Source organism: Xenopus tropicalis, chromosome 4, assembly GCF_000004195.4.
Source record: "Xenopus tropicalis strain Nigerian chromosome 4, UCB_Xtro_10.0, whole genome shotgun sequence".
Classification (NCBI taxonomy): Eukaryota; Metazoa; Chordata; class Amphibia; order Anura; family Pipidae; genus Xenopus; species Xenopus tropicalis.
Window position 1 is genome coordinate 108,962,860 of NC_030680.2, and position 23,161 is coordinate 108,986,020.

A 23,161-nucleotide genomic window follows, 5' to 3' on the forward strand; every position below is an offset into this window, starting at 1 on the left:
GAGTGCTCATGGGTACTGCAGCTGTGAATAATATGAAATGAAGAAGCTCTTTTGTGCACTGAAAGCTGCGTCTATAACATGCGTCAAATGAATGGGAAAAAGACACAAGTAAAGGAAGTTATGGTGACTGTTGTTTCTTTGATATACATTAAAGGGGACCTGTCACCCTAAGAAATAATTCGAAATTCTTTTCTATTGTGTTTGTTAAGCAAAATAAACTTCACTTACACTATATATAAGTAATATAAATCTTATTTCATTCAGTCCTGGAATTACACAGTCACAGCAAGTAGGCAGGTTTGGACACTGTTTCTTATTTAATTTGAAAAGTACTTTTATTATACAGCTTTTTATGTCTGGGTGACAGGTCCACTTTAAATGTTGCCATGTGTAGTCTGACACATCCTGCTGACTCCAGACCAACTTGGCAGCTTATTGGCTTATGGAGAGGGCCAATATACGGCCTGCTTTACTGATATGATTTTTTGGTTGTATGTACCAACTAGAAATAATTGTTTATAGGATAAGAAACAATAAAACAGTAAGGGGACCATTAGATATGTTTCAACCCAGTGTGAAATTTGTTTTTCCCACATTTGTCAAGACTTTCCCCCTAGGTCATAAAAAAAAAGCTACTGGTATAGTGTTACATGGTTAAGCTGGGTTAAAAAAACAAACAAACACGACCAATCAATTCAATCAAGTTTAATCCCTCCAAATGTACCTATAGACACACACTCTTACCAACCTATCTATACATAGCAATATCTACACTACGGGGCACATTTACTAAGGCACGAATCTGAACCGAATTGGAAAAATTCCGATTTGAAAACGAACATTTTGCGACTTTTTCGTATTTTTTGCGATTTTTTCGGTGTCTTCACGACTTTTCGGAAATTGTCGCGACTTTTTTGTTACCAATACGATTTGCGCGAAAAAACGCGAGTTTTTCGTAGCCATTCCGAAAGTTGCGCAAAATCTGGCGATTTTTTCGTAGCGTTAAAACTTGCGCGAACAGTTGCACCTTTTTCGTAGCGTTAAAACTTAAACGAAAAAGTCGCGACAATTTTCCGAAAAAATCCCAAAATACAGATCATTACGAAAAAAACGCAATCGGACGCATTCGGCCCGTTCGTGGGTTAGTAAATGTGCCCCTAACTGTAGCCTCAAACATTCTGCTTTTTCAAGTCATCCAAGCCACTGTGAAAGGCATTAACAGAATCTGCCATTACAATATCACTCAGAAGGACATTCCCCAACCTCACTGCCCTCACCAAGAAGAGCCACCTACATTGCTTCAACTTATCCTCTAGTTTAAAGGGGTGGCCTTTGGTGCATTGATCTTTTCTATGGTTAAATATATTCCCAGAAATCTGTCTATAATCCCCTCTAATGTTCTTGTACAGAGTAAACATTTCCCCTCGCAAGCGCCTCTTTTCCAGGGAAAACAACCCCAACCTCGACAGTCTCACCTCATAGTTTAAATCTTCCATCCCCTTAACCAGTTTAGTTGCAGTCTCTGCACTCTCTCCAGCTCATTAATATCCTTCTTAAGGACTGGAGCCCAAAACTTCACTGTATATTCAAAGTGAGGCCTTACTAGAGACCAGTGGCATGGCGCTGCAAACAATTTTTGCATGGACCTGGCCACCAACCCCATCCTTTGTACATGCCAAATTATAAGTGCCTTTGGCAAATATTAAACCGTGGACGCGCATTACTTCAGCAACAAGAGCGGTTATAGAAGGAGCATACCCCATGGTCTGGACACCCTTGTTCCCCGCACCCCACCTACCCCCAGCGACTGCAGGGTAAGCTTCCTCTATAGATACTTCACTGCCAGAGACTTATAAAGAGGCAAAATGATGTTTTCATCCCTCGTGTTTATGCCTTTTTGTATGCAAAGCTTTACTTAATTTCCTTTAGTAGCCACTGAGTGGCACTGCCTGCAGTTACACAGCTTGTTCTTCCCAGCTTTCCAAGCTTTTTCTTGATTTAGGATCCCCCCAACACACTACCATTTAGTGTATGACTTATTTATATAAGTGTATAACTTTGCACTTAAAAACATTAAACCAGTTTTCCAGTTTAGTCAAATCACATGGAATCCTGCATGGAACTTATAGTTTTGCACAATTTATTATCATCTTCAAAAATAGAAACAGTACTTTGTATGCCCACCTCTTGGTCATTAATTAACAAGTTAAAGGAACAGTAACATCAAAAAATTAAAGTGTTTTAAAGTAATTAAAATATAATGTGCTGTTGCTCTGCAAAAAACTGGTGTTTTTGCTACAGAAAAGCTACTATATAAATAAGCTGCCGTGTAGCCATGGGGGCAGCCATTCAAAGGAGAAAAGGCACAGGTTAGATAGCAGATAACTAGTAGATAAGCCCCATATAATGGGGGTTTATCTGTTATCTGCTAAGTAACCTGTGCCTTTTCTCCTTTGAATGGCTGCCCCCATGGCTACACAGCAGCTTACTTATATAAACTACAGTAGTCTTTCTGAGGCAAACACACCAGTTGTAGCAATGCAGGGCAACAGTACATTATATTGTAATTACTTTTATACACTTTCATTTTTTGGTGTTACTGTTCCTTTAAAAAGCAAAGCAAAGGACTAAGGACTGACCCCTGTGGTACTCCATTAACAACACTGGTCCAATTAGAAAATGTTCCCTATATTTGCATACACAAACAATAGGCCTCATGTATGCAGCAAGTGCAAAATTCAGAATCACCTTCTTACTTACAATACATAATTTACCCAGAATTCCAGCATAATTGTCGGCACCTGCATTTGCACAATATGCATGTAAAGTTGTGTCACAAGTTTCACAACGGGAATAGTTTCACCTCAATACAAGTAGCATCAATGAAGGAATGAGCATCTGATTTTGATTGCAGCAAGTCAGTTACATACAGTATATGGATGCTATTTATTGGAGCACGTTGAATGGCCATGTTGGTTGCCGCAGGCATAGTCAGCTCAACGGTTCCACCACCCCAGGCATTTGGTAAATCTGCATGCAAGCCTTATTTTGTACTCAGGTGTCTTATTATTCATATTTCCTATTACAATCTGTAGATTTTGGCAAATGAGGGGCTGCTCTAAGATGCCATAGATAGACCATCAATAGTTATTGGAGCTGCTCTGTGTACCTGAAATGCCAGGGCCTGTTTTGAATCTCTGGACCTGGGAAAGGCCAGTTGTTTTTGTGGGCAAACATACTATACACCAGGGTCGGAACTAGGGGTAGTCAGAAGAGGCACCTGCCTACCTGCCTCTTTTTTCCTAGCTCTAATTCTGGACCCTTTCCCCCCACTGCAGTGGCCCTTGCAACCCCATCCCCTGTGTGCGCGCGTCGTGTGCTCGCTTGCACACGTTCACACGCGAAGGGAGGGGGGCGGGCCAAGTTGGTTGCTTAGGGTGCTTGGTCAGCTTGGCCCAGCACTGCTGTACACTGGTTCTCAGAGAAAATGTCAGTTTCTGAATATATATTCAAGGCTTGGGTAGAGACATGAATCAGTGTTACATATACCAACCCATCTGTTGTGGGTATGTTAAATATATACACCCAGCCAGCTGGCTTCTGAAGGTTAAACTTTTTTTGGTAATGTGACTAAAACCTCAACAAAAAAAAAAGCATGCCCTTCTCTCTAGCAAGCCATGCTACTTTAGGCTTAGCAAATATTATTTCATTTTCACTAGTTTTCTTTCATACTTCCTCTTTCAGATTTCATCCCTGTTTAAAAAAAGCAAATATTAATTACATGGTTCCTTTTACATTATTGCAAATTACTTCATGGGCAGTTTCACCTCCAGTGCCTCTTGTGCAAGGGGAAAGTTAAAACACAGTTTTCTGTAAGCCTTAATAAATATATATTAAATGGGGATTAGTAGTGCTGGAAATTAATGAATTTATTATTATTTAACATGCTATTGTTAACAAGGAAAATACAATTCTGGTAAGTATGAAATGATGTTCTTTTCTCCTTAGTTAAAAATGGTATCCTTTAGAGAAGGGGTCCCCAACTTTTTTTTACCCATGAGCCATATTCAAATGTAAAAAAAAATGGGGAGCAACACAAGCATGAAAATAGTTGCTGGGGTTTTGGGCTATTTGGTAGCCCCTATATGGACTGGCAGCCTACAGGAGTCTCTGTTTGGCAGTACACTTGGCTTTTACATAACCAAAACTTTCTTCCAAACCAAGAATTCGGGAAGTTGCTCAACATGTCTTATTTCTGAGAAGACTATGCTTTACTTATAAAAACTAATATTGCTGTTCTGCGAGTCTTTGTCAATTTTTGATAGCAAGATCTGTCATTAGAATATGTCTCTATTGTAGCCAACAAAATAGTACTCTCTATTTGCTCTCATATGCAATGCTTATACATCTCGTTCTAGATTTTAACATTGTGTCTATCATTGTACCAGGCAAACCTAATTGTATCAGTCTTTTCCGATCAGAAATCAAGCCTTGAAGGACAGTACTCTAATTTGGGGATACTTTATTGGTCCCTGTTTGATTGTACCTGCTATTAGAGGAAATTAGCTGACACCCCTGTAACCTCCTTTTCAGCATCAGGTGCAAAGGCCTTCTTGGGCAATCTGGTAGAATGGCTATGACTCACGCCCTCTCTTCCCGGAATTTCCTCCAATAGTCTTGAAAAAGATGCTGGAGAAAACACACTTGTCTTCACACTTCTGTAGTAGAACATCCACTGCCTTTCTAAACATTCTAATTTCCTGTTCCTTGGAGCTGCCATTAGACCGATTGCTGGCATACCAAACTACTGGTTATTTGATGAAAAATACATTGATCTAAATCCTACAATAAATGCAGTGGTTATCCCAATTTTGCACTTTTCCAGTGTACTGAAGTGTTTCTTTACTGCTAATTTAGTGGGGGAAGCATCCTTTACTCCTGTAGCACCAGGTTATGTAGATTAGAGAGGCCAGGTCTGATCATTTGAGATATTTGCCAATTAAAGGAACAGTAACTCCAAAAAATGAAAGAGCTTTAAAGTAATAAAAATATAATGCACTGTTGCCCTGCACTGGTAAAACTGGTGTGTTTGCTACAGTAACACTACTATAATTTATATTATAAGCTGCTGTGTAGCCACGGTGGCAGCCATTCAAGCTGGAAAAAAGGAGAAAAGGCACAGCTTACATTGCAGATAACAGATAAGTTCTGTAGAGTACAATAGTGTTTTGTGTTTTATCTGTTATCTGCTATGTGCCTGTGCCTTTTCTCCTTTGAATGGCTGCCCCCATGGCTACATAGCAGCTTATTTATATAAATTATAGTAGACTTTCTGAAGTAAACACACAACTTTTATGTACCACTAGGAATCCTCTGAATAGGAAAGCTAATAATCAAAAGACAAAACATGATTTCATCTTACATATCCCATCAGGTATTATAAAGGATACCACTGTAAACCAAAAAAGGGGATTTACAATCAACTTTTCTGCTTCTTCCTCGTGATAAGCGTTTTTTTAAGCCAGGTATAAATTTGTTGCTATACCCTACAGAATGGAGATGCTTGATGTTTCCTAACCAAGCACACTTATAGTCCCATGGTGTTAGCTCAAATGCATAAAAATGTGTTTAAAAGGAATGCGAGCATTGTGAGAAGTGGACTCTGATGGGTACAAGCAGGTAGGATAAAATGAAATCAGCTCATGTGCTTAGGTGTGCCCACACCTGCATCTCAACTGTGCATGAAACCCATGTGCCCGGGCCCTTACACTACTACTAATTAACAGTTGTTTATTCAAAGTTGTTTCTTTTTTTTCCAGTTTGCTTACCTCACTTCGCTTAGTCAGAAGCTGCCGATGAAACCACAAGAAAAGAAGATGGGGAAGCTAAACAGATGTTAAGCAAGCTGCTCATGCAACATGTTTATCAATAGAAGTTTCAAAAAGCTCATACACAGGGCTGGTACTCCACCTTAGAGCAGAAATAAAGCTGGTCATGCACGTTATGATGTTAAAAAGATCTTTTAGTTATCGTAGGATACGCTTATCCTGAAACGATCGTCTAAAAGTACAATTTGCCTATCAACAAAAACAACCATTTCAAATGATATTGTCTAGTTGAAGTCTGGAAAGCTACCTGCTAGGTCTGGCAATCTATTGGACAATGAGCAAATTTCATTGTTAACAAAGAAAATTTTAACACCTGCCCAATCGATTTTCTGACCGATGTTGGATGAAAGATCACTAGATGTACGATTGTCAGGTGTGCACCAACTTTACAATAATTTGACTGTTTTGTCAGATCACACTGAATTTGGTCATTAAGGAAGGAAAAATCGTTACAACTTAAGTCCTGCGTCCTCATCGCAGCTCCTAGCAAACAGCAACTGTGCCACCTGGATAAAGTAATTCCATTATGAACCGCATGGCATGTTTACCCAACAGGTGTCCATTGAAAGGGATTGGAAACCATTGCTTTACTTGCTGTACATATTAGTTGGTCCATTTACATGGTGTAGGCTGATGGCAGTATCCGTTGTACTTAGACCTATCGCTTATACTACATTTTCACATAATTCATTTCAAAGCAGTGGATCTTTCCACTGATGTGCCCACCTAAGGTGAGCAATATCAGAGTAATCAAATGTTTGGACTGAGGACCAAACAATGGAATTACAATGAAGGAAATAGGACCCGTTGGAGCAAGGAACACATCATTGAACCAATGTGGTCCCCGATCCGATGGAAAATATAAAACATGTTCAATTGACATCTGGCCAATTTTTGGGCAGATTTAAGATGCTAAATCGGTCTGAAGGACCCAAATCTGCAGCTTAAATCTGCCCATGTATGGCCACCTTAAGCAACCTTGCTGCATCTTTCTGCCCTGCTGGCCCTGACTATTGAAACAAAGTAGCAGATGCCAGGGGAGTAACAGATCTGTGATGAAGCATAGAAGGCATGTCAGGAACTGGAATTGTGGCTGAAGGACAGCTGACTTCTACATTGTATCAAGAGTCATAACCAGCTGCACAGAAAGGGACAAAATACTACTTTCAATTGCAAAAACATTAACAAATAAACATCCTCATTAAGGAGAATGGGGATTGGCCATTAGAAAAAAAACTACACTCAGTAATATTTTCACAGTGACTGGGCATTTTCACTTCTGCTGCTTACAGACACAGGAATTCTTGAGTCAGCAGCCACCACTCAGCAATCATGGCCTCTGGCAGGAGAGTTAATGCCTAATATAAAGATTATATGTTGAAACATCAGCACTCTTAGTAGGAGATGCATTAATGTACTGGTATCCATAGTATGCAGAAATCCATATGTAAACCATGCATGCTGTATTTTGGAACATGTGCCTTGGGTGCATATAATTTTTGACCTAAAAGACAAAATAAATGCAGTCTGAGAATCCTTAAGCTTTTTATGTGCCTGCCCCCAGATCCATTGCGTTAGCCCAGGTGCAAGCACATTGAGTGGGTTTTGGCATGTAAATGCTTGGGTATGCAGTTACGTGCTGAAATTTCCTCAGTATGCCTGCACCCATGGCTCCGGGTGCAGACACATCAAGAGAATCCGCCCCATGTAGCAGGAGCCTTAGCCAATGGTTTAACATCTGCAGTCTCTCATCTGCATGCACTTCTTTCATAGACTTCTTCAACTCTGATTCAGACTTCTGCTGAGAAATTATAAAATGTATTTTGGGCATGTTGTTTTGTACGCTATCTACGCTTTGGAAACAATTGTTAACAGTGAGAAGGTTTGCAGTGGAGGCAATTCTGTTTACGAATTTTTACAGTTTGGGACTTTAAAGCAGCACCTCTCTCCCTCAGAAACTACCAATAGAAATGGTACTGCTCTTATGTAACAGGAGGGGGCACCAGTGAGCAAGAAAGTTGGCATGCATTTATAGCAGACTCGCACAGCAGATTTGTTTTCCTTTCATCATCTTATTTTTAATACAAGCTTTGGTCAGTTCAGAATACTTTAAAAATAGCAAATGTAACAATTTGGCTAGAATATCCCAATAATAATTATCATCCAGTGTACACCCCACTTAACATTCTTCATATATAATAGATAATTAAATATGAAATCACACAAACAGTTCTGCTTGGGGTTCTGTTAAAAGTATCACAAAAAAAGCTGTGCACTCCTAATATGTAACTGGCCCCTTAGTAAAGACATGAGATAAACAACATAACACAATGATTAAGCAGTGTGTGCCTGGTATCACATATGCTATTAGTATACAGCAAGGCTTTCCAATTTGTGGTTGTCCACAATTTGTGAGTTTCAGCTCCCAGTATAGCCTGTAAGCCATTATCTGAGGCTCTCTGCTGTATAACAATGACTAATAATGGTGTACATATGGTTTCTATGATGACAAATATGTGGAACTATCTTCTATATTTATCTGTTCAAAAGTGGATTGTTCCACAGCAAACAGCTTTAGCATGTCCAGTTCTAAGGGGTGCATGCAGCCACTGATCACCAGAGAGTGAAGAGGACCCCCAAAGTCCACTGAGCTCAGCTGCTGCAGTGTCCCAGCTGAAATTTTCTGGTCCGAAGCACCAACACGTGCCAGTCCTGCACAGATTGTATTCTCAGTTAAAGCTGAAAAAGAATACAAGAATTACTGTAAAGGCAAATAAGTAAAGGCAATTTTTTTAGAATAGCCTAATATAGGCTTATTAGAGTCATGGCCTTTGCATATTTATCAACTCTCTAGTATTTGTTGGAAGTCATCACTTTTATACCACTGGAGGAGGCAAATCAAGCGGCATGGCCTGGGTTGAAGGGTGGTACATGGGTTCAAAAAAGGAGTGGCTGACTCCTTGGATAAGGAAGTGGATAATACACTCTTAAACTCTTGCTAGCAGCAGTGTTGGACAGTGCCCGCCAGAGATACAGTATGTCTCAAAACATGACTGTGCAAGTGCTAAATCATATCGGTACTGAATTGCATAGGCTTGTGGTAGAAATAAGACATGGAAATTAGGGCTTGGGCCCCGCAGAATTTCTGTGTTGCCCTTGTAAGACAGTCCAATTTAGGGATCGTCAAATCTTATTGTTTCAGTTATCCAAATATCATTCATTGCATTAAAGTAGGTTTCAATAATTTATATGACAAATTTTACACTAACTGCTTCAGCTGTAACTACAGTAAGAAGATTACACCTGCAATATGTTTGTGCCCAAAATGACTTGGCAATTTACCCTTCCTAGCACTCACTGCTTTCAGATGTTGCTTATCTGAAGTGTTTGTAAGTATTTAAAAGTAAAAAATGTATATGAGCCAATGTAATACAAGGTTCTAGGTTGATACCAGGACATCACATGATAAATCAGGTTTTAAACAGCAGGCCACTGTGAAGTTAACGTGCAACCTATGAACTCTAACTTCACCCCCCCCTCAAAAAATATAAAAAGTATTAGTGACGACAATGGCTTAATGACATAGAATGACAAAGAGTCAGTTGCATTTTTGTACTTATTTTGACTTTCTGTTCAAAGCATCCTCTCAACTGTCTGGAGGCACAGGAAGCTCGTCCTTTGTGGTGTATGTGAAGCACACACCCAGGTCCTCAAGATGAAGTTGACCTGGGTTCTCAGCAGGATGTGGCGTCCACACCCCTCAGGATGTTTAACTGTAGCTCTCAGTGAGAAACTACTAACAAGGATGGCTGCTTTCATAGGAACCTTCATTTCAGACTGGGCTAACTATCTCTCTGTTATCAACTTGATTACTAAGTGACTTATGGGGGGAATCAGTTGCCTGTAGGAGTTCTGTAAAAGATGTTGACACTGTGAGTCCTTGGACAAATTTACAAAAAAATTCTCCAAAGACTCGTCCCATTTCTTTTACTATTTTGCTTGCTTAAAGAAATATTCAGCCCAAAGACAAATTTTCAACACATCTCATTTTACCAGAAAACAATGTTACAAAGCTAGTTTATGAGATATAACTGGCCTATTTTTACTGAAATATCATTGCCAAAAAAATGTGTCACCTCAAAGCAGTCACAAGCTAAAATGTCCAAAAGACTCCGTTCCCCCACAGTTCTGCACTACCATGGTTGCTGCAAATATTGTTGTAGTTGCTGTTGTACTTGCAGGAACCACTGATTGAAATGTACATTGCTGCAGGTATTTACTGGATATACAGGACTCTCAACAAATATGGATGTATGTGGCCCACCTTTCAGAGTACTACTGAGTGCCCCGACTATGCTTCACTCTCTTTGGTAGCTTAAAGTGACCAAGAATGATAATTATTCAACAGTCACTAACACAAATGTGTAGGTAACACCTATATATTCTACTAGGCTGGGATTAGTGAGTAGTATATGTAAGTATTTACTTACCAAGCTCTTCCCCCAACTCTCTTCTGTTCTGTACAATTTCTAAAAGCTGATCTACTGCCTGATTCACGGTCATATAACGGGGAGGCTCAAAGGCTTTATTCCCTCTGACAACAGAAACAAAGGTATATTATATCAATTGCATTTCCAAATTAAGTTGCTATGAGAGCCCAGAATGGGCAATAATAGCCTATTATGGCAAAACACAGTCAGTTTTCTTCACTCACCAGGGCTGAACCCGGTGTTAGTATCATAATGGAGACCACTAAATACACCAGAACTGCACAATCCTTAAAAGGAGAACTGTCAGTTATAAAAATGTATTCGAACAGTTAACCTATACATGCTCTTTATTTTGCTATAACTAAAATTCAGTCGAGCCATTAATCATTCGGAAAGTCTGAATTGTTGATTCACGTTGGAATCAGTTTGTTACTTCAGGAATAGCTGACACATGTATTCTCCAACTAAGAATTCTGAGCCAGTGCAACTGGAAAAATTATCCAGGTATGGTACCTGTTATCCGGGATGCTCGGGACCAGGGGTTTTCCAGGTAAGGGATCTTTTTGTAATTTGGATCTACTAAAAAATAATTTAATCAATAATTAACCCAATAGGATTATTTTGCCTCCAAGGATTAGTTAGTTTGGATCAAGTATGAGGTACAAGATACTGTTTTATTATTACAAAGTTTAAGGGAAATCATTTTGAAAATTTAAATTATTTTATTAAAATGGAGTCTATGGGATATAACCTTCATGTAATTTGGATCTTTCTGGATAATGGCTTTCAGATAACAGTTCTCATACCTGTATATAAAAATAACAAATAACAATATAACAAAAACATATCCATAAAATACATTTTTATTTATTAACCACCAACAAAAAGGTATGGGATCCATTATCCGGAAACCCACCTGTCACGAGGGGCTGGAAGTTGCAATCCAATACCAGGGTCAGCAGAGTCTGCACACACTGAATCTGCCTAAACAAACCCTCACCAAAACTAAAGTACTTTTGTACCCAACCCACTCTGCAAGCTACTCTACTATTCTGAATTCTCCATGTAGCAGTCTCCTGAAATATAATTTGTAGCCCACAGGATATCCACTGATTTCATAAATATTTGTATCACTTACTTCATAAGATTCTCTATAGATTGCTCTTTCACTTTTATATCTGTATGTAAACAAGAGAAACTTGGTTACAGTCAGAGTACATTCCTTCTCTTCAAATTTAAATTTACACCTCAGCACAAGTGGATACGCTGCTTCTCACAAAAATGACAACGATGAACTTTACTATAAAAGGATCACTAAAAGTTTGAATGAAATGAAGAATGCTCCTCTGGAGACAAGCAGCAGCAGGTAAGTCATACTCATAATAGATCATATTCTGTACTGTGTACTGTGCTGGCAGGAAAATACATTTATGGTAACAATATCCTAAAATAGGAGAAGCTTTTTGCTTACAACCTCTCAATTAAACCAACAAACTAATTATGACCTCCCAATAAAATCGTTCTTTATGGCAACATAACTTGAATAAGATTATGCTGCACTGATCATTAGGATTGGTTATGGTGTTACACAGAATGGTGAAGCTGAATACTGTACAAAACATCTTACCAAGTAGGCACAGAGTATGCATTCCACTCAGTCTGTTCCTCCTAATTTTGTCATAGAAGCTTTCTGGCTTCCACGTGTCTGTCCAGAAGACTATTGAAACTGTCTCTCCAAAGTTATAAAGCTAGAAAGTAAATTAATGATACTTATTTAAAATGACAGGAAAGGTCAGTGCAATCTCTTACATGAACATTATAATTATGGCATTTACATGCATCCCACAGTGCACCCTCCTTACTCATACTGTGCACACACTACTGCCATATGTACCAAAAAACATGATCCCTGTTTAAAGGAACTGTGGTGCAACACTAGCCATGCATGGGCCAACAGTAGCCATGCACGGGCCAACAGTAGCCATGCACGGGCCAACAGTAGCCATGCACGGGCCAACAGTAGCCATGCACGGGCCAACAGTAGCCATGCACGGGCCAACAGTAGCCATGCACGGGCCAACAGTAGCCATGCACGGGCCAACAGTAGCCATGCACGGGCCAACACACTGCCTGCCAACGCATTGAGAGCGTATTGGCCCCTTTATGGATTTCAAACAGTGGCCTGCCCAACTGATATTTTGGATTGAGAAATTCTGTGTGCTACATTAGCTGGTGACCACTGTCACACTACTTCTCGTTTGGTCTGCCTGGGCTGCCACTGAATCATTCATACAATTTTGGATCAAGAGATTCTAGCCAGCACAGACGGACAATTTTATTTTGTCTAAATCCTTTGTGGAACAGCACTGCTGCTAAACCATCTGAGAGAATCAGTGTGCCTGAATGCGGTTCAGCGTATTGCAGGAGCTAGTCCCAAGAGATATTACAGATAAAGCTGTTGGACAAATCTACAAGTGACAGTATCTAAAGGTTGCCATACACGTAAGATCCCCTTGCTTGACGAGGTCACCAAATGAGCAGATCTTCTCCCGATATCCCTACCTACGGGTGGGCGATATCGGGCTGAGACAGTTGTCTGGCCCTGGAGCCAAACGATCGAATTAGAATGGCGGATAGAATGAAGGAAAAAATCAAACCCGCCAGATCACGATCTGCCCAATTTCAGGCCAGATGTCAGTTGGCAGGCCCACTGTTCGTCCCCATACATGGGCAGATAAGCTACCAAATCGGTCTAAAGGACCGATATCTGCAGCTAGAATGTGTATAGCCACCTTAACAGTGTGGACATGGCAATGACATGGGTGATAGGTACTTGGGTTTTACATCAGGATTTGTGTTTCAGTAGCTTAAACATTTGAAGTTGATTACCAGAACCAATTACTATATACGGGAATCCTAAAGATTAATACAGATTGGCATTTTTTAGAAGTCCCTCTATTCTTACTATAACCTGTTTCCAAAAAAAAAAAAAAAAAAGGTTTGGTCACAGTGTAAAATAAAAGGTGAAGATTGACAAATGATTTAAACCCTATTTTTAAATTGCATGTAGTATAAAGGCACCGTATAAAATATTTAAACTTTATCTTCTGAAAAATACATGATGTATTTTGAATTTGATGCCAGCAACACGTTAATAATTTGGGACGGGACGTGTTATATTATAATAGGTTGTGTTGCAATATAAGTTATTATGTTACACAGCTTTTGCTCAATATCCTTTTGCCCAACTGTTTACCATTAGGTGGAGTTACATTGCTAATAGGGTAGCAGGTACCAAGTACCTCTGTATTTCTACTAATAAAGTATTAATATAATAAACACTTTCTGCATCAGGGCATGCCAGCACTCAAGGCAGGAGGAATACGGAGTACGCACGCACACACACTTTAAACTTGTCAAAGTGTATACTTATGCATTCTTTCCCAGGACTCTGGAATTGCCACAAACAGTACAGCTCCTATGGGAATTGTGTGGAATCTGCCTCCATCTGTACCTTATCACAAATCTAGGGGACCAGATGTCAGATTTTGTTTTTCCATCAGAAAAAAAAACCACTTTACTCCTATGTGAGCTCCATATGAATTTGATATAAATTCCACTTTTATTTTAGCTCCTGCATACACAGACTAGTAGACTCTCCATATTTAACTATTACAAATGCGTGGATACAATTCAAGTAAGAAAAGTGTACAGCCACTGTTATTGACTTCAAACAGCAAAGTGCATGTCTTTAAGTAAGCATTATACTTTCTAAACTGTGTATTTGCTAAGCTGAACCACTTGAGGAAACACATGCATTTCCAGACAGACTTGGCAGTGGCAGGATACATACACCTAAGGAACCTACTTTCCCTATGCAGTGCAAGCCTATATACATCACACCTTGTCCAGATCTTATGTAAAACAGGTTTCTTCAGTTGTGCTACTGCATCAAAAATCTAATATTGATAATAACTCTACATAGATCTACACCGTACTAACTTTTTTTTTCTTGAAAGTGGTGTATAGATGAATTATTAGCTGATTTGCATTTACTTGCTTATATTAACTCATTTAGTACACAACTAAGGGGTAGATGCAAGAGCACGAAGAGATGCAAAACTCTGCCTAACCGATATATACTAAAAGCTTATGTCAGAATGTTTCATATACAGTGAGTTTTTGGAGATGAAGATGGTAGGGTTAGAGTACAGACAGTACAGTGTGTTTCCCTATAGGACATTGGATCTAGTCTTTAAAAAAGAAAAAAAAAAAAAAGTGACATAAGCCAGATGTTCATTTACTGCATGTGCTTATTAAAGAATGTTGTACTCACTTTTTATGTGACATAATCAGTCTATTTAAATACAGTTTATTGCACACAGCCCTTCAGCTACTAGCACATACAGAGTTACGCAAAAAATATTGTGACAGAGATGCATACGTCACAAAAGGATGGGACAAATAGTTCAATTCATGCTGCAAGTATATAAGGTGTTATTACCATATAAATGTTTGCACCCACTCAAAATAAACATTAAAGGGGGCAGAGGGGTCATAACCAATAAAGTGATCCTCTGAATCATCTTCTGTGTAATTTTTATTTACCCTTAAGAAAAATAACACAGCACAAAAGCATCTCACCTGAAGACCACAACAGCCCACAGCAGTCAGGATGGAAGCATTGTGAATAACATGGTGCTGGATTCCTGCCTTAGCTGCTCGAAGGATCAGGTCGCTATGTGTTGTAGCCCTGTGTGGCAGATGAGAAATTTGAACAAAAAGTGCTGAAATGAAATATGCATACAGTGATGCTCAATGGACAATGTAATGATGCAATTATATGGTGAACACAATAGCTCATTGCCTACAGAAAAATCAATAAACTTATACATTAGCCTAGCACATAAATGAACAGCCAAGCAGGTTTGGAACCTTCCTAAAATTCAACCTGCTGTGTAGTTCTAAGAATATTTTTGGAGACATATAAATCATTCATCTAAAACAGAGAAAGGCTTTATTATGGCTGCTGCACTTAAAATGAGTAAATAAAAGCGGTTAAAAAATTGGACTGTCTAGACTCTGATTTTTCAGCTAATACTGTACTGCAAATCCCACTATACTTTTAGCTGTAAGGGAGACACTACAAGTTGAAATTCTAGATTGTAGGCAAAGATAGGTGGACTGTGTGTACATAGGTACAGATACCCCAACAGATTCATGCTAAGGGTGAACATGCTAAAAGCAATGAATACATGATGTGAAAAGCAAGTGTCTATTGTTTTGTTGTTTTGCGCACGTACAAGGCTATATACTACAATGCACATAAACTACCAGAAAATGTCTGAAATGGGACTATAGATTAATTTCAATAAGGAGAAAAAAAACCATTAGGTAATATTAAGTACACAGGGATAGGAATTACCAGATAAATCTAATACACTTTACAATTACTGCAGCCAAATCATGTGGATCCAAATCAAACTTTATAATGTGCGTCTGTCTTTCTGATATATGGAGGGGTCCCATTCAATGACATTGTGCCCCCAGTGATATATGTAGAGGTCACACACAAATGGCCCTTAGGGAACACAATGATGCTAAAATGCTTATGGAAAGCTATCCTCTGGGAAAACTAGTGACAAAAGAAAGGGTGAATAGAAATGAGGCACTGCAGTTTGATTTGTAATGTGGAATTTAGAACGCTCCCAGATATCCCTAGGGATGGGACCAGACGACCCTACTCCGCTTCCAATGCTCTCTCTGAACACGCATAGAAGGAACGGACAAGATTAAGTGTATAATGCCCTAAATTAAGATGGATTTATATGAAATGGCATTTTCTATCATACACTGTTCTAAGTAAAACAGACTCACCGGAGTCTCATAATGTTTTAACTGGTTGTTCTGATGGCTATTTATATATTTGCGTAAAAAAAAAATAGCACAAAAAAGGTTTTATTAAAGAAACAAAAATAAATCTTAGAGAGCTTGTCATGAGCCTGTTAAAATTCCTTATGAAATGGCATTAAAAGGAGAAGGAAAGGTATAATCATTGTAAGCGGTTGCCAAGCATTATTGCTTACCTAAGACCCTGGGAGGGTTAGACCCTGAAGGTAGCTTTTCACTATAGCCCGGGACTACAGAGGATCCAATTAGATGATGATAATTGTAAAAAGGTGCTCTTATAATAGTACCCCAGGCTGGTGAAATTTTCATCCAACAGGAGCGCTGGCCCAGAGGTCTCAGGTACATTAAAATTGAAATCACAGGACGTGCCTAACATTTAGGCAACCCCCAGGGATTTACCTTTGCTTCTCAACATATGTATGGACATGTACACATTTGATCTTCACTCAAATATTATATTGTTAATGCACATGTAATTGAACAAAATAAAAGGGAAAAATTAACTTTCCATGACAGCCTGGCCAAGTTGGCAGTTGTTTGAATTTTTCTCTGCTTATAGATGTTACAATTGTTTGGTGAACTTTTAAAATCTTTTTTTCAGAGGTATCTTTAGCCTTCTTTCTAAAGGCACCAGAGAGAGGCAAACTCAACCACAATCAACAAACCAAGTAAATTCTCCAAGATCATCTCTACCAATGTTCTCATCATTTGAACTGATCTGGTCCCTAAGGTATTTGAGCTAGTAATTGGTGAGCACTTCCTTTTTCCACATGTGAAATTTGCATTTATGTCTGATTTAAATTACACAATGAGCTACAAAGTGTAAACTGTTCATGATATTTGGTTGTTCTTGATTTCAGTTATCAAGATGACTGGAAAAAAGCATTGCCATTTACACCTATAAGAAATTTTATAGAGACCTCTCCGGTAAACTATTACTGAAGTATTACTAACCTTCTTCTAAAATCCTAGGACAAGATCATTAACAATTATAATCCCTAGGTCTATACAAAGGATTGTCCAATTAATAAATTTCCCAAGGGAACATCTGAACCTTGCCAGACTTCACAGCTTACTCTAAATGTGGCATAGTTAAAGCTGTTTTTTTCGTTCCTCTGTTCTGAAGCTAGTTAATAAACCAGCTCCTGAAACTGAATGTAGTAAATGCTTACTTGCTTTTCCAGGGCGAACAAAAAAGAAAAACAAAAGAGTAGTTGACGAAATCAATGATACTTTCTGTTCCCTTGGTTTGGGGACAAACAAAATTAGTGCCTGGAAAGAGGAGGAAAGCTGCCATTGTTATGGCTTTTTTTTTTTTTTTTTAAAAAAGAAATATAATTTCTTTTTAGTATTTGAAAATGTTCAGATTATTTTATATGTCTAAAATTGTGCAGTGTATTATACAACGGCATAACATTTATATTTTCCCCCACTAACTCCCACTTGTTATGAAAGATATCTGCTCCCTTGGTGGCACACTGAATTTAGCTTTGAATATGTAAAGGTATATGCTTTCAGTGTAATGCATTATTACATCACTCTTACCCAAAAGGATCACCAACTACAAGAAGGGCTACATCACTGACAGCAGCATCTCGCAGTATTTCGTCAGCCTCTTGCTCTACTGTCTCCCGGTCAGCGAGGATCAACTCCCTCCCATAAAACTCTTCCTACACAGGAAGAAAGTAAACTCAGCACATATAGAATCTTAAATACTGTGCCACACCTACCAATTTCAAAAAATCAACATTTCAGTTGTACAAAGGCCTGTGTCCAACATTCTAAATAACTAAAGCCACTACCTTAATGGCAGATAGTATATCAACACACAAAAGGTCCTTTTAGGCCAAATCTTTTTTTTTTTAACAAAAAGTTCCCAGGTTCCCCTGGTGGATGCTGCCTGCATGTTAACAAGCACAATTTGGATTGAATGCTAATTTGCTATACAATATATTCTTGGAATAATATGGCAGGGTGATTGTTATAAAAATATATTTTCATGAGCTAAGGGGAAACTTAAGTCCAAGGTTCAATTCCAGACAGGGCATCCTCTGCAAGATGTTTGTATTTCTTGCATAAGCTTCCTGTGAGTACAACCACATACAGGCTACAGCTAACTAGAGTGTTTGTGAATATGAATATGGGGCAGCGATTGATGTGAATGACGTATAAACCATACCTCCCAACATTTGAAAAATGAAAAGAGGGACAAAAAGATTTGGTGCGCACAGCGCGGCAAATTTTTGACCACGCCCACTTTTGTGGCCACGCCCCAATTACCACACCCCATCCATTTTTTTTTGAAAAAATTCTCCTTTTATATAGTAGAAATGGCAGGATCAGACGCAAATGTGCTATACCCTCATACTGTACTACCTAAGGAAAACAATATAGCAACTCCTACAAATATAGAGAGAAGGCAGTGAGTTATTAGTGAGTTATAACTATCTACCAGTTTGCCCCCCCATACACAGTGCCCCCAATAGCCTAAAAGACAGTACTACCCATACACAGTGCCCCCCATAGAAAGTGCCCCCCATACACAGTGCCAATTGAGACAGTGCCCCCATACACAGTGCCCCAATTGAGACAGTCCCACCCCATACACAGTGCCCCAATAGAGACAGCTCCCCCATACACAGTGCCCCCAATAGAGACAGCCCCCCCATACACAGAGCTCCCTTCTTCTTCGTCCCCAGTGGCTCCTCGGTGTATGCGGCTCCTTCTGCGGTGGTCCCAGGCCCTTTTATAAGGTTGCGCCCGTGCGTAATGACGTCACCCGTGCGTAAGGGCGCAACCTTATAAAAGTACCTGGGACCGCCGGAGAAGGAGCTGCATACACCGAGGAGCCACTGGGGAAGAAGGAGCTCCAACGCATCCCGCTGTCCCGGGTAAGTCAATGAATGTTCCGCATTTCCGTAATTTATTACGGAAATGCGGGACATTCATGGAACTATCCGGGACAGCGGTATGCGCTCTAAAAACCGGGACTGTCCCGTGGAAAGCGGGACAGTTGGGAGGTATGATAAACTCTGTTGTGCACTGTGGAATATGTTGGTGCTATATTTAAAAAAAAAAAGCATAATAAAATAATAACAAGTTGTGGGGTAGAATACCTGTTTATCATCAAAGATTAAACTTTTTTTTTTATTAACATAACTGAATATCCTCCTTAATGCTTAAATGAGATCTAAATCATTTTATAATTTCATCAGTGAACACAATTCTTCTTCACCTTTAAATTAACTTTTTGATGATGTAGAGAGTAATATTCTGAGACAATTTGCAATTGGTCTTCATTATTTATTATCTGTTTTTTTTTTTTAATTATTTCAATAATTTTTCAGCAGCTCCCCAGTTTAAAGTTATGACAGCTACCTGGTTGCTAGGGGTCAAATTACCTTAGCATCCAGGGAGTGGTTTGAATGAGAGACTGATATATGAAAAGAAAAGGGACTGAATAGAAAAAAAAAAAAGTTATAAAAAGTAACAATTACAATAAAATTGTTTTTGTCTGCTGTGGTCAGTGACCCCAATTTGAAAGCTTCAAAGAGTTAAGGCCCCCATACACGGGCCAATAGAAGCTGCCGATATCAGTCCCTTGGACCGACTCGGCAGCTTATTGGTCCGTGTAGGGGCAGAAACGAGGGGCCTGGCCGACCGATATCTGGCCTGAAATTGGCCAGATATCGATCAGCCAGGTTAGAAAATCCAGTAGGATCGGGGACCACATCGGCTCGTTGATGTGGTCCCCGAACTGACTGCCCCATGGCCGCAAATGTCCCCGGGCCAAACGATCGGATTATTTTTTTTTTTAACCTACTTGCTACCCGATATCGCCCACCCGTAGGTGGGGATATCGGGTGAAGATCCGATGTCGCCAAGCAAGCGGATCTGCCCGTGTATGGCCAGCTTTAGAAGAAATAGCCAAATAATTAAAAAACTATAGGAAATAAATAAGAAAGACCAACTGAAAAGTTGCTTAGAATGGTTAATTCTATAACATACTAAAAGTTAAATTAAAGGGCACCACCCCTTTAACAGAGAATTCAAGAACTCAGCTACACTTATCCTTTCTAACAACTCTCTGGTTCCTTGATTCAGCCAGTCTGCCAGCAAAGTATGAAACTGTTTCCTTAGTGGAACTACTGACCTAACAATTTGCAACAAATTAACAAAGCATTTTACAGAATCAGATTACTACACATATAAAGTAGTACCCTTAAATTGATACTGGCACCAAAAAGCTAATCTTCAAAATATTAATGTACATAGAAAGGTACCTATAGGTCATGTTGAAAAGGGCTGCTTTTGTAAGTAACTGTTACTTAAAGTTCCTAAACCTGCCTGTTTTGCCAACCTGACTCTTCTTTCTCATCTTGTCAGTTATATCTTCTAATGCTAATGGCTTACTGCTGCACAAATATTGCAGCCCCCTCTTAGAGGGCCCAGATAGCTAATCTGACAAATACTTTTATGGCAAAATTATCAGTAACATGCAAAGGAAATGTTATGATAATAACATAATAATAATAAACATGATAATTTCTGGTGTTAGTATCTCTTTAAAACACTAGACTAATTTGATATGACCAATCTTTCATAAACAATACTCATGTATACATGAACTCCATACTACAAAGATAAAGGTGGCCACACGCGTGGCGATCTGACGATGTTTCGTGCGACCATTGGTCGCACGAAACATCGTCAGATTCACCACACACCGTCAGGGCTGAAACAGGCAGATAAGGAGGTAGAAACAATAGGATTTCTACCTCCTTCTGCCGATTCAGCCCTGACGGCAGATTTTGGTCAGGCGCCTTCTATGGCGCCCGATCAAAATCTTTTAACCGGTCCGATCGGCGAGTCGACCAATATCAGCAGCTTCCTGAGATATTGGTGGACTCGCCGACATGCCATACATGCACCGAATATCGTACGAAATGAGGTTTTGTACGATAGTATCGGTGCGTGTATGGCCAGCTTTAGACTTGACGTCCTGAAATATTGATGTTGCAATCTTTATTTTCTTTTTAAGTATTGGTGCATCTAGTGGTGGTGGAGAAATGCACATGTGATCATTAAGGCACTTATAAAAGAGTCAATAGAAGGCTCTCATACAAAAGCAGGTAGCTGCAATAAACTATTCTATGTTAAGTACAGTACATTTCATCACATCATAAAGGACAACAAGCAATGCATGATTACAGCACACACATATTCCAATAAGGGAAGTACCGGCAAATAATTTCACAGACTGTACAAATGGTATTACTGTGGTAGATGAAGAGGCCCAATATACCAATATACTTAAATCTATGCCTATGTGAGGGCCAAGAAATGGAGCATGTTATTTTTATATTTGTACTTTTAGGTTTACAAAGCAGTCATGTGGTACAGGCCAGCTGCACACTACTACTCAGTGTTGATCCCTTTTTTGTCCTGTAACAATACATAAGACAGGATTTCATCATATCACAGTGAGAGGCACAAACATATTAATAAATAAATTCTCAGATTGTACAAATCACATTACTGTGGAAGATGAAGAGGCCCTAGTGGTGTGACAGGTTGCAGTTAATATCACCTGGCCCATGACAGCACCCTTATATGGCAGTGTAGCTCCCAAATATACCAGTATACGTGATGCTCTGCCCATACTACTAGTGCCGAACCTTAAGTTTCTTCTGTAATGGTGCATAAGATAGTATTCCATTTATGAACCGTAATTATTTCTGTGGCAATGTTTCAGGCTACCAACACGAATTGTGCAATTTAACTTAACTGTGAAAGTAAGTAGTTTACCAATCCAATTTTTCTAACAGGGTCTAGTCAATCAGCCTGTCACCTTACTGGCTGCTGGTTGATGACCCATTTATAAGCCAAATAGACTGAAGTTTTAACCTTTCCAGTGGAGTTTCCAGCAGCTACAATGTAATCAGATGTAACGTAAACCATGGCGAAATAAGTGACAAATAATGTCCTTATATGACCGCATCTGCTGTAGAATCTCTGGTGAGAAGAAACCTAAACTAAACTGAGAATAAATGGCTGTGGGTCAGCTATAAGGTGCTACCACAGCTGTCAGAGCTGGCATTCAATTAATACTCAGTTTGTTTCATTGAAAAGGCACTGTCATTCATGCAACCTGGCACCCATCTGGTCAACAAGTACTGACCTAAGATGACTGCCTGTGGACTGAGCTTTTATACAGTGACAAGGCAGTACTACAAAGAAAGTTTAACAGCTATATCATATAACTGCTTAACGCATGCAGTTCCCATAAATATATATTCACTCTGTGACACATATAAACAGAAATTGAAAAATTACAGAAGAATTCAAAGCTGTGTGTACAACATCCCATAGCATTTCCAGGAACATGCAGAGAGCAGCAGGCAATTGGTTTCATACCAAAGTTTCCTTTCTCACGGTGAGTATAGAGGTGTAAGCTTCTAAGTACACCCTGGCACAGCTGCGGATCACCTCCAGTCCTTTTACAGTCACATCCTTCTCATCTCCAAGGCCTAAACCTATCAAATACAGCATTTTATCAAGTGAAAAATCCTTTCTGCGATGGAGATATTAATAATGTAGCTAAAAGAACGCCTCTCTAATGTACTCTATTCATTGCCATTGTATCCTCTGCCATCACTAAAGACCCTATAATCAGAACAGAATTAGTACAGAATGACTGCCCTATCCAGAGAGTGGCCTCTGCCTCGCCGCCAGTCCGCTGCTCAGTCCCACGCTGTCAGTCTCTCCGGCGTTACGTCATACGGCTGAAGCAACACCACTTTGGTCGCTGTGTTTGAGCGTCCATTTTTATTAAGGGCAACCTCTCAAGAAGCGAATACGGTCTCCATTTGA

At 39.4% G+C, this 23,161-nt stretch overlaps 1 protein-coding gene across 1 annotated transcript; it reads right to left on the bottom strand.

Annotated features, from left to right (window-relative positions):
• Nucleotides 1–7,944: 7,944 nt before the first annotated feature.
• Nucleotides 7,945–23,079, bottom strand: dph5 (diphthamide biosynthesis 5). The gene is made up of 7 exons (NM_001005058.1): nucleotides 22,706–23,079; nucleotides 17,834–17,958; nucleotides 15,023–15,131; nucleotides 12,006–12,126; nucleotides 11,517–11,556; nucleotides 10,379–10,482; nucleotides 7,945–8,627 (listed from the first exon to the last, which is right to left on the bottom strand). Exons 1-7 carry the CDS (start codon nucleotides 22,838–22,840, stop codon nucleotides 8,389–8,391), a joined length of 873 nt encoding a protein of 290 aa, NP_001005058.1. The 5' UTR covers nucleotides 22,841–23,079; the 3' UTR covers nucleotides 7,945–8,388.
• Nucleotides 23,080–23,161: the final 82 nt, after the last annotated feature.

Bases quoted from the DNA above. Each gene is read 5' to 3' on its own strand.
- dph5 (NM_001005058.1), bottom strand. From the start codon at position 22,840: ATGCTGTATTTGATAGGTTTAGGCCTTGGAGATGAGAAGGATGTGACT. The intron at 17,959-22,705 runs GTATGAAACCAA...CTTCCTGTGTAG, and splicing joins CCGTGAGAAAGGAAACTTTG to GAAGAGTTTTATGGGAGGGA. The intron at 12,127-15,022 runs GTGAGATGCTTT...TTTACTTTCTAG, and splicing joins TGGGCTGTTGTGGTCTTCAG to CTTTATAACTTTGGAGAGAC.